Genomic DNA, 12,491 nt, shown 5'->3' with positions numbered 1-12,491 from the left:
TTCTTCCTTTATGACTCTGGAGTCTAATCATTAATAATCAGAAGCTGACTGAGGCACTAGAATTATTACATTTCCATTTCCCCAGTGCACATAAGCACAGAGAAGACAAGCAGCTTGTGAAGGACAACAGAGCCACCAGTGTTGTGAAGAATAGGAGCTTGTCATTGTCAAGCCATTTAGTGAAGGAAAAGGATGGATTTCTAAAGCCTTACTGCTGGTATGAGCATTTGTGTAGGGCCCCATCACACTTTCTTCATCAGCTCTAGCACGAGGGGAAGCTGACCCACGGGGTCATGCTCCATGTGCAAAACCTTTGTCGTCTCCAGATGAAGCCCATGCCAAGATCCAACTGCAAGGACAACTCACAATGTCAAACAAGGTTCTTGGGGCAGCTTTGGCCTGTGAAGAGCCCCATTCCTAAAAACTGAAGTGAACAGCTCCACCAAGCTCTCTCTGGATACTTGCTGTCAGGTAGACTGGACTTACATGATACTGCAAGCCACTGCCTGCCAAGGAAGTTGGCTCCTTAAGCAGCTATTACTTAAGGAGCCCGGTGAGGGAGGATTTGCCAGCTCAGGCCCTTGTGGGGGCCAATGACCTGGCAGCATCAGCAGCCTCATGCAGGGAGCACTTCATGTGCCAGTGACAGCTGCATCAGGAATGCACTGCTGACCTCAGCGAGAGCCACAGCCTGCTACATGCTCCGGCAGCATGAGGACTGTTCTCCAAAAGTGCAACAGATAGGTACTGAATCAAGCCTGCCTGTACAAACCTTCATAGAGAGGAAATTCAGTTGGCAAGCCATGATTATTAATATCCAGGTCAGAGGGGAGGAAGGATCATTTTTATTTCACGGAGAGTCAGAAACACAAACATCCCAATGACCATGCAGACACCTCTGAACAGACAGCGTGTGTGACCGCATCCCAAATGCACAGTGTGCACTAACTTGTGTGCCCACACGGCTCCCGCTCCCCTGCCGCAGCCTGGAGGAGCCAAGCTGGGGTCTTTTGATCTATATGCAGTTCATGAGCAGCTCAAGCACAGCTCCAGCACCCTGAATACATCATTTGACTGACAGGGAGGATGAACTAGGTAGCCTACATCCCCAGCTGCTGGAAGAAATAAATCAGGCGAAAACAAGGCTGTGTGCCCAGCCAGCTCCAGGCTGTGCTGCAGCAGCAGGACCATGGGTATCTGGAGGCATCACTCACTCCTCCCAGCTCAATGTCCTCCCACAGCTCCCCGCAGCATCTGCAATCATCCCTTTTGTGGCTCCTGATCAGGTTAAAAGCTCACTACAAGGTTCACAGAGACAGGAAGGTTGTCCTGCTCCTGGCCAAGATCTACCACAGTTCTGAGGGCACAGCACTGCTAAAATATATAAATGAAGAGCTGTTGCAGTAGAGGTTGCTTAACACTGATCATTAACTACAAAGAAATGTCTGCAGAAAATCCTGAATATTTATGGGTAGTGCTAGAGCTACCAGACTACCACATAAAGCTGTACCCTACTGCACCAAAGCTTCTACCAACTGGAGGCAGCTTGCCTATTCTGTGGTCATTTCAGTGTTTTGTTTTGCATTTTTTTGTGTGTTTTGCGACTCACTTAGTTTCCTGGTTTCCTACCGTGCTTTATTCTGATTTACTAATAAGCCTGTTCTGTACAATACAGAATTAAATACTTGTCTCATTTCACATGCATTATCAAAAGAAACCTCAGCAAACACCCTCCCTCCCATGAAACTGGATTAAAGTTGTGACATAAGACAGAAAATAAGGAATCAGAGAAGCTGTTTCCAGTGGGAAGTTAAAGGAGTAGGCTCTATCAGGTGATAGAAAAATGCTAGCTGTAGGCAAGCTGATTATGTCGAAGGATAGGATCACACAGGTTGAAAACAACTGTTCTGTGGAATGGATGTTAATGACAATTGTAACCTTTCTCACTAATGGGTTTTGGCACATATCACACGGCAGCCTAAGGGTCTAGTCCTGCAGAGCTCCTGGTGACCCAAGCTCTGGTTGTGGAAGTCAGCGATGCCCAGAGCTCTGCCGAGCCTGACCTCTGAAGAACAAACACTATTCGCAGTCACATGTGTCACATGCACATTCTGTAAGAAACATGTTTTCTAATATACAAGGACTGCATTAGTGCTAAATTTCGAAGAGAAACTACTGCAAGAAGTAGCAATGTTTGAGTCAGTCTGATGGAACAATGAGTAATCACTGGTTGTAATAAATGCTTTAGGAGATTATTAATATTTTTTTTTTCTGCAAATTCAAATTTGCTTGCTTCCTATGATGATGATGATGATGATGATAATAATAATAATAGTAAGAAATGTGAAAAATAGCATTGGTGTAGATGATTATGTAAAGGCCTCTATTCTTTTTTTAGTTCTGTTTTTTGTGTTTGTAATCAGTGAATGCTGATTCAGGTTACACTAAGGAACAAACACATGAAAACAAACTTCCTAAACAGCTACCAGGAGGATTTGGTCCTCAGCATGTGCACATAAATTCTATTAGCTCTTACTGAGAGAGTGCATGTGCATGCTTGTACATTATAAATAATATACTGATTGCAGTAAAATCAAGAGCCAAATTCTATCCTTTGATGAGCAAGGATGGCTCTCATTGAAGTCAATAGGAATTGCATGTTCACAAGTTTATGTCAACATTTGCAAAGGAAAATTTTTTTGCATATTAAATTAAATACTTAGTATGTTTTGGAAACAAAGCAAATGACCTCCATGACAAGTGTCTTCTGTAAATGTGTTGGCTTGTTACAGAAACACCGGAGTATAAACCTTTATAAAGTTCCTAAGAAATATGTTATTCCTTGTCTATGGTGATATTAAAGGGCATTTAATCAAACTGTGCTGTATCAGTTCTGCTGTATCTATAATAAAGATCACTGTAAATTTTCAAAACCAACAAAATAACAAACTGGAATTAATCATATTAACAATTCCTTTACTGTAATACAATCTTGCAAATGTCTCCTTGTTCAGTTGCCCACGGCAAATAGTTTTTGAAAGGAGAGTAAAATTCCCTCTGTTCAGTCTGAGCATCGCGATAAGAAACATGCAGGTAGGTTTTAGCTGGGCTGGTAGATTTCCATCTCAGTCTTGAAAAGTTGTAACAGATCCTGAGTTCCTCTGGTAATACTGATCTGAACACTTTATCTTCTAAAGACAGTGTATACTTAATGTTGCATACAAGATACTTTAAAGGGTTAGCTCCTATATAATCTCCATTAAAACGGCATAATTTGCCACACATGGTGCTTTCTACTTATAAGGTGCATTCAATATCCAATAAAGGGCAATGGCAACACATAGTCTATGTATGTGTTGTTTGTATAAAAGGAGACAATATTTGTTATTGGTAATTTGTTTGGTAAGAATCAGAGCCTATTTTGCAGTTTTGACAACTGACTGCTCACTTCCAGGGAACAGAAATCCCCATCTGCTCCTCACATCACTTTAGCATAATAATTTGCCTTACTTTTTATAAAACCCGCTGATGCCAGTGGCTGAATCCGATCTCTGTGACTGCTTTAGTCAGAGCAATTGGACAAGTTCGTCAACATATGTTCAAAGCAATTGCAGGCATACCAAAAGGTAAAACAAAAGCAAGACAAAATTTCATCTGAGGAGTATCAGTCTAGCCAAAGCAAGTTCAGGAACTTAAAGAAAATGCAAGCGTAGTAATAATAATAATAATAATAATAATAATAATAATAATAATAATAATAATAATAATAAAATCTGCCTCAATTTTATCATTTTATTTTGAATTTAAAGAAGCATCTAGAAATGGTGAATACTTTTGCTGAACATGGCAAGCAAGACTCACATATTTGGATCTATTTTAGCATGCATGTTATAAACTCCAAAGAACATTATATTTAAAACCAAAGGTCAGCTTGTTCTACCTGATTTTTTTTTTCATTTTTTTCTTTCATGCTCTATATTCTTGAATTCAGAAGTCTAACTTTACTTTCAGGATTTATTTTACATTAGATATGAATTTGTTCATGTGATTTTTTTTTTTTTTTTTTTACTTAGTTACTAGTGGTAGTGTCTCTATCCCTAAACATTACCAGTGCTGTTAAAGTTCTCCGCAAAATAATCTTATCTCCCTGTTACATGTTTACAGTGTCTTAATTCAGAAAACACTTCTGTTTTGTAAAATAAATAAATAAATAAATCTAACATTTTTTATTAAGCTAAAATCTGTTTTAAGTAACAGCGTTAGATACAGCATACCACAATTACGTAGGTCTGCAAGGTGTATATTGAATAATCTTTCCCTGCTCACTTGATATATTTATCCAATTCAGTTAAAGAAAGGAAATTTGTGTTCTTAATTGCACTCATCTAAATCCATGGTAACTCCTCTAATTTCAGAATTTGGCTGCCAGTGGCTCAGCTGTCAAGGTTCACATGGCACTGTTACATACATCTAACCTTATTCTTTGTTTCAGAACTAATGTGGAGTTTTGATATTTTGTAATGAACAAGACACTGTCATTTCATTATGAGTCAATCTTTGCTTCCTGAGTAATGCAATTATCCACAAATCATGCCAAAAAAAAATCTTTCCACCACACTAAACCATCCAAGAGTAATATACGGCTTGTTTACCTTTACTGGAGATTACTGTACAATTCACTTCACAGTTTTATTTATTTACTTGCTTGCTTTCTTACCTTACTTGAGCAATAACGTGACTTATCATACAAGAAAAAATAATGCAGACAAAAAGAAGGCTTTATCCCTGCTTTTTTGTTTGATTGTTTGTTTTTGTTGTTTGTTTGTTTGGTTGTTTTTTTTTCCTGCAAGTATGTCTTTTGACCTGAAACACCCTTTTTAAAAAATACTGTAACATTCTTTTCCATTTTGCTGGGGTTTAAAATTCAGTATTTTTGTGAATCTGAACAGTATGCAATTTGTGAAATCTTGAAATATTACTATTATATTTACACACCACATTCTTCCAAAACTGACACAAGAACCAACAGCCCAAAAAGTATTGTGTAAACCAAACATAAAATGTACTCTTCGGCTCTTCAGCCTAACAATGATAAGAAAAATGAAGTATTTTACTAATCCTCTCTTCCCCCTCAAGTTACCCCACTGAGCATAAGTATTTTACTAATCCTGTCTTCCCCCCAGAATTACCCCACTGAGCATGTCAGCAGAAGTCTATGAGCTTCTTTGTGTATGGGTACTGGGGTGGGAGGTGTGTGTGTGTATGTCTCTGCGCCTAACTGCATGTACACACTCAATTCACAATGCAGGACAGCAAGCATGTTTGTTTTTAAGTATGTATTTCATTATACCCACTGAAGGCCCCATCCTCTTTTCTTGTGCACTCTAATCTCCCACTGACTTGTACTGTGCGTATGTAGGGAACTCAGGCTCATGACTAATAATTTACTTTATCTGCTGCATTCTTTATTCCAGTAGAAGGAGATATTAAACAAAATGAAATCAATTCTTGTTTCAAGAACAGTAGGGAAGAAAAACAGATTTAGTATATATTTGAGTTTTGTGGATTTTGTCTGGAATGAAAAATAAAACTAACAGATACATTATGAAAAAATACTTTTTTTTTTTTCCTGAAAATTTCTTCCCAACTATCTGATTAATTTAAGCAGGCTCTAACTGTTATTAAATATGCCCCAACTTTTAAAGATCACAAGAGCAGTAAGTGCTTTAAGAGATATCGTGCTTTATAGGCTGCTCCACAACAGAGGCAAGGAAGATATACATTTAGAAGTGAAATACACTAATAACGTAATTGATCTAAGAAAATACATTATAATCCAGACATTTCATCATGATATATTACTAATAGTTGAAAAGGTGTAATGTATGCCTTTGAACTAGCTTAAAATGTTAGGCCAACAAATAATAGATGTGATTTCTTAGCAGAATACAAAATACGCCTGTTTATTATATATTTTAGTGAAGAAATTTTCACAGTGTGCATCACGTTTATTATTTCTTCTAAGGATGGAAGTTATATATTATAAATTATCCTCTTATTAATCTAATTGCATATTGCCTATGTTGCAAAAAGTTCTTCCCTATCATTTTCTACCATGGATAAGTACAATTTATATATAACTGTTGTAATTATTTTGTCCAGTAAGTTTACCATGATTGTTGAAGGAAACCAAAATATATCCCCAAATTCTTAAAACATATTCCACTCCATATCTCTGCTACTATTTATTCAGCCTAACTTCTAACCAAACTCCGTTCTCTTTGCTGGCTCTGTTGGTCCAGTGCCATTTCAAAACTTGTGCAGTTATCTCCTCTGCAACCTCTTCTACGTGCTGCAAGGAGATGAATTCCTGCTGACACAGGGGGGACTTGAGGGGGTTCTGCCCAATCTCTGGCTATTCTGCTGATGTTATCTGCAGAAATAAGTTACATTTCTGTAACACTCCTGCTTTTGGAATTGTTTTGAGGTGCTAGTAAAGCCTGATCTTACAAAGACATTTTAATTGGGCTGATACGTCTGATAATGCAGGAACATTTGGTTTTTCAGAAAAAAAAATGCCAGAGTATTTCAGACACTTTTAAAAGCATTTTTAGTGGATGACATAACTTTAATCATTACTCTATGTCCTGGGTATGTGCTTGTGCTACTCTTCATTGCTAAGTTTCAATCAGTTTTATGCTATTTCCTAATGACACATTCACAAGGACTAGAGACAGTCTAATACAAGACGAAAATGGAGTGGACTGGGACACCACTGCTCTGCAAAATTTTACCGAATTCAGATGATGAACAATTGTACTGATGAACATAACAATAAATCTGGTGTTCCTCAGTTTAAAAAATATGTAAAACTGAAAACAAATAAAATCTTCCTGTTAGTAAATAGTATTACCCATTCTGCGTGTAGCAGAATCTGAGAGCTCAAGTCACCTCTTGTACCACGAATTCTGCCTACATTCCACAGCCTGCTCTCATGACAGAAATGCTCACTCTCTCTCTCTGGAAGAAAAATAACATTCATGAAAATTAGAGACATTTACTAATAGGAAGCTTTTATATTTTGAATATAAAATGCAAAAGAACTGGGAAACAAAAGTCTCAGTATTACACTCGTGATAGAATTTCCAGAATCTAAAGAGATTAACATTTACACACAGCAAAGAAGTTCCACAGCATTTTGTTTCCTTTCTGTTAGGTACATGCTGCTCCATGCTGATTTTACATAAAAAGTAAGTAGAGTCACAGCCAAGAAAGGACCGAAAGATGAAGAACAGTATCAATATGTACCAGAAATACATGGAAAGTACTTTTATTAATAGCATCCAACAATGACGCTAAAACAATGCCTGACACATCTTGAAGAATCTAACAAAAATCTAAATATTTCTCTTTCTTACCCTGGGCAAAAATTAAAATGCATAGATGAAAAATTATGAAATATGAATTGTGATTGTTACCCTATTCCTTGAATAAATGACCCCCTCCACAGCCTTTATTTTCAATGCTAGAAAAATATGGAACTTTCTAGAAATTGTATTTATTACTTACATACGTAAAAATGTAATCTGAAGTAATTATTATTCATATAATTTATATTTTTAAATATCATCAATAACTAGAGAAAATCATTATGTAACACTCAGTAGTGAGACAAAAACAAAGCAGAAAAGCATAATCACACACACCAGAAAAAAAAAAAAAAAAAAAGAAATGAAAATGAAAAAGATATGTAATATTTCTAATTACTAATGCCTTGTAGCATGAAGCAGTGTTATGAGAGATACAATAAATAAATTAATTTAAGCAAATAACCTGAAAGTAACTACTGCCAAACACCTATTTTTGAGAAACATTCACTCTGAAGGCTTCACTTTATCAGAAAGAAAACTTCTTTTTTAGAAAAAAAAGTGCGTGTGAGGTTCCAAATGTGCAACAATACTGCAATTTGGCAAAGCTCTCATTAAAATCAAAGAGATTCTGTTTGATGCAGGCTTGCAAAAGTCAGCTTTTCTGGTGCCATTATACTTCTCTGTATTTTTCCTTAAAAGCCTTGCAATCAAATGTACAGTGACCCTCAAAATATTACATCTCAGCAAAATAAATACTTCACGTAAAATCAAAAGATCAGTATGTACTCATGAAAAAAAAAAAAAAAAAAAGTTGAATTGCATTCTGTAAGAGGAGTGTAAAATTCATGCATAGCGTAGAGGCTGGTCCCACAATAAACCAATGATATTTTTGTAATAAATTACATTTATCAGGCACCTCTGACTACTTCAAACCATGCTTGGGCCACTAATCCACCTCCCCCAGGATTTATTCTAACATTCCAAGCATAGGGGTAGCTTCAAATAGCCAGCATTTTTATTAGGGAAAAAAAAATGTTTTTACCCTCCCCCCCTAATGTGAAATGCCCTCATCCAAGGATGGGCAGTAATCATTCCTGACCCAGTGAAAGGTTTAAGGTCTGATATCTGACCCATCAGAAGCTTGCTTTCATTAGAAAGACGAGACATCAGTTTTCCAAAGATATACACACAGCACTTGATTATAGTCCTGGGAGTTCTGGAGAAATCTGACCTTTAAATTACATTACTACATACAGAAAAATCTATTTAAAGCTAATTTCAGTAACTAAGATATTTAAGTAATCTCTATTCTCCCTCTTATTTTATTTTCTAGAGATCTGTAAATAGGATTCAGGATAACAGAAAGCACCTGATTTTACTGATATTGTCTTCTTCTGTACTGGTACTGTTTCACCTCTGCACTCCAAAGCACATTTGCCTAGCACATAGGTGTTATACATCATGGTACGCTACAGTCTTGGATGACGGTTGTACTAGCATGCTGGAGATGACTTGCACGATTTGCTCCTGGCTTCACTCCTTCCTCCACACTCTTACCGATAAAACTCATCATCTGCATCGTACAGCCCGTGAAAATAGTTTTCATGTCTTTATAGATATTTCTATACTTTAGCTATCATAAAAGAATGTTTCTCTAAGCCTAAAACATTACAGACAGGGAAAGCATGCAAACAGTTTCAGCATAGTTTCACGTTTGCTCTTTTGGGCTAATAAAATTTCAGAGAAAACAAATTTTGATTTACCATGTCTCCCCTCCCCTTTCCATGAGCAACTTCTGCTGTCAGTCCTTAGGGGCACACACAGCAGGCTATCATGTAATGTCACACTAGGTGCTGGGATTCAACAAAGGCTAACATGTTGATATCTTTTTATTGCTCGTCAGCCTGGTTACCCCATTTCCCCCTATACAATGGGACACTTTTGATAATATGGAAATTTCTGAACCAGTTACATTTCTATTTTCAGTCAGTAACTTTTTTTTTTTTTTTTTTTTTTTACAAAGCAGTACTCTATTATCTTGCTTTTTAACTCACAAAATAATGTCCTTTATTTTACAGAAACTAAAGATAGGACCAAAGTGGTACATTTGTTTATAATAAACATAAATAATTACATTGCCAAATAATGCTTTTCTAGGTAGCCTAAATGCTATTTTAAATTCTTTCTTAATTAACAAAAATATCAAAGGTAATACTACCTACACTGGCAAAACTTTTTCATCGACCTACCACTGTAGCTAGTCGGCTGTATTTCATTTTGTGTAGAAGTAAAAGACAAAGTATGTGAAGGTTCTTCACAAATACAAGCAAGAGAAAATACAAATATCATTAAAATCTCAGTCCCCACAAGGGCAGGACTGCAGCAAACTAGCTGAGACAAACTCTGGTCTACTTTCATGTGAAGTACCCAGGACTGTGGAAGATTCTTTAATAGCTTGCTGGTAAGGGCTGCAGTATGAAATAACACGTTTTGTTGTAATTCCTAAACAGGGGGACATTTATCTAGGCCATTTATACAAGAGTTATAACCTTAACAATATTTATACTCAGCATGTCATGTTAGCATTTACTACCAGTTTCCATGGAGATGGATTTTCATGCTGTAGCTATGAAATGCACATTGTTGCCACTAAGCCACTTCAGGCCTTTCTGGAAGCCTGCTGAATGCCTGACAAAAGTTGATGCAAACCAATAGTTGTTGTTCTTTGTTTGTTGCCAGACTTCTAGCAGAGCCATATTATGTCCTAGTGATTGAAGTGCCCATGTTCGCCCCCCTCCCGGCACAAAAAGGATCCTCAATTTCGGTGACAAGCATGAAGTGGGCTTCTGCAGGAGAGGACAAACGCCACGCAGGGCCGGAGCTCTGTCTCCGCACAAGGACACGGCGCGGCGGGGGGCCGCTTTCCCGACAAAGCCTGACATTTGGGGGATAAAGTGTAAATAAAATAAAGCGCGGCGAGCGCCCGGCCGCGGGAGGAAAGAGTCAGCGCCGCGCTCGCTCTGCCGTGGAGGCTCGGCCGGCGCCAGACCCTGCGGCCAGGACCCGCGGGCACGGCCGCCCGCGTGCCCTCCGCGCCCCGACAGCGGCTCGGCAGCCGGCGACGGGCGCCCCGCGCCCGGTCCCGCCCCGACGGGTGCGCCCCGACGGCCCCGACGAGCCCCGCGCGGGGACCCCGGCGCTCACCGCCCGCTCGGGGCGCCGCGCCGCCGGGCTCCCTGCGCGGCGCCGGGCGCGGCCGGCACTAACCGCGGGCCGGCCGCCGGGGCTGGCCCCGCGCAGCTCCGGGGCGCCGGCGAGACGGGGCTCGACCCCGGGCGGACGGGCCCTGCGGTGCCTCCGCAGCCCAGGTGGCGACAGCTCCGGCGGGCCGGGCCGGGCCGCGCCGCGCCGAGCCGAGCCGCCGCCGCCCCCCTCCGACGGCACCGCAGGACCCCGGACCGCAACGGGTCCAAGCGCTGCGAAGCCCGCGGCGGGCAGCTCCCCCTTCGGAAGGACATTTTGGCTCAACGCTCGTTGAGCGCCGCTCGCTGCAACGTTAATTTCCAGGCGGCCGCTCCGCCTCGGCGCCAGGGTCCCCGCTAGCCGGGGCCGCCACCCACAGCAGCCCCGGGCCCGCGGCACGGGCGCTGCCCCCCGTCCCTGAGGGGCTCTGGGCGTTCGCACGGTCGCGGTGGGAAGCTGCCAAAGGCGGCCCGCTCAGAAACACGCTCCGAGTCTCGCAGCGTGCCTCCGAGGCGGGCCGGGCCACGCTGCCAGGGCTTCGGTCGCCGCCGGCGGGCACCGCGGGGCAGAGCCGGGCCCTGCCAAGCCGGGCCGGGCCGAGCTGAGCCGGGCCAGGCCGGCGGGACGCACGGAGTGTTCTTACTGTTGGTAGTCCTGTTTGCAGTAGAGCTTTCGGTCCCGGAAGTAGCAGCTGGTGGTGAGGGCTTGCTGACACACCGCGCACTGCAAACACTCTTCGTGCCAGGAGGACTCGTTCACCCTCATCAGAAACCGATCCGAGATGGGCCTCTGGCAGCCTTCGCACACGGCCTGGTGCTGGCAGTCTGACCCTGGGAACGGCAAAGAACAGCGTGAAGCGGCGGGACGGGCCCGCGCCTCCCCGGCCCCGCGCCGCTCTCCCACCCGGCCCCGGCCCCGGTCCCGGCCCCGACCCCGGCCCCGCCGCGGCGCCCGGAATCGGGCAGCGGCGGGCAGCGCAGTTCGGCCGGCCTCGGACGTCGGCAGGGGCGAGCGAGGCCGTCTCCAGGTCTGCGCCCCACAAGTGTCAGTTAGAGAGTTCCGCGCCCGCCTGCAGCCCGGGGCGAGGCTGCTCAGCTCGCAGCCAGCCGGGCTCGGGCTCCGTCAGAGCGCAGCCCCGGGCACCGAGCGGAGCCAGGGGAGCAGCAGGGTTTGCTTTTTGGCATAGCCGAGAAACGAGCAGCAACTCACCCAGTAACACTCCTAACGTGGCCGGACCCGAGCGCAGAGGGTGATCTTCCATTTTAATACCGTCCAGCATCTTTGAGCAGTCCGACTGGCCCCGCGTAAAGCACCTTTCCAAGGACTCGGGACCTGTTGCAATATCCATGGGGCAGGCGGCGGCGCTGCCCGGCGCTCCGGGGCGGCTGGGGGAGACGGGCTGCCGGGCGGCGGGGCCGGCTCAGCCCCGCGTCTGGCCGAGCTCTGGGACACTCTGTTGCTGGGAGGAGGGAGTCGCTTTTATTTTTATCTGGGAGACATGAGGAGCGTTTCCTGCCTGAACTTCCAGAGACGGGGGGCAGAGGAAGGAGCCGGCGCCGCTGCCCATGGGGGCAGCCCGTGCTACACAGGCGCGCACATGCTCCGCACACGGCGCAGGGCAGCCCGCGTTGTCACCTGCTCGCCGGGAGCGCCGGAGCCCCACGCCCTCCGCGGAGGGCCCTCCCGGGGCCGGGGCCGGGGCCGGGCGGAGCGGCGCGGCGGGGCCGGGCGGGGCGGCGGGGCTTCCCCGGCGCTCCGCAGCCCATGTGCCATGCGGCGTCCCGAGGAGCCGCGCCGTTTAGAGAAGGGGCCGCGGCGGAGGAACACACCCCCCGGCGCCTCACCCCTCCTCAAACTTGCTGACATTTGAACTCCATT

The 12,491-nt window shown here is 43.6% G+C and overlaps 1 protein-coding gene across 2 annotated transcripts in view; it reads right to left on the bottom strand.

The window, feature by feature from the left end:
* Positions 1–11,961, bottom strand: part of LMX1B (LIM homeobox transcription factor 1 beta) — a gene marked incomplete at both ends in the record, with an annotated part of 105,678 nt that extends 93,717 nt beyond the window's left edge. For both annotated transcript variants that reach the window (XM_084299298.1, XM_084299299.1), the window contains 2 exons: positions 11,257–11,443; positions 11,823–11,961. In XM_084299298.1, the coding sequence (XP_084155424.1) occupies positions 11,257–11,443; positions 11,823–11,961 (326 nt within the window). The remainder of the gene's footprint in view (positions 1–11,256; positions 11,444–11,822) is intronic.
* Positions 11,962–12,491: the final 530 nt, after the last annotated feature.

Source organism: Netta rufina (genome assembly GCF_964035555.1).
Source record: "Netta rufina genome assembly, chromosome: 20".
Classification (NCBI taxonomy): domain Eukaryota; kingdom Metazoa; phylum Chordata; class Aves; order Anseriformes; family Anatidae; genus Netta; species Netta rufina.
This window is presented reverse-complemented; position numbering and strand designations above follow the sequence as displayed.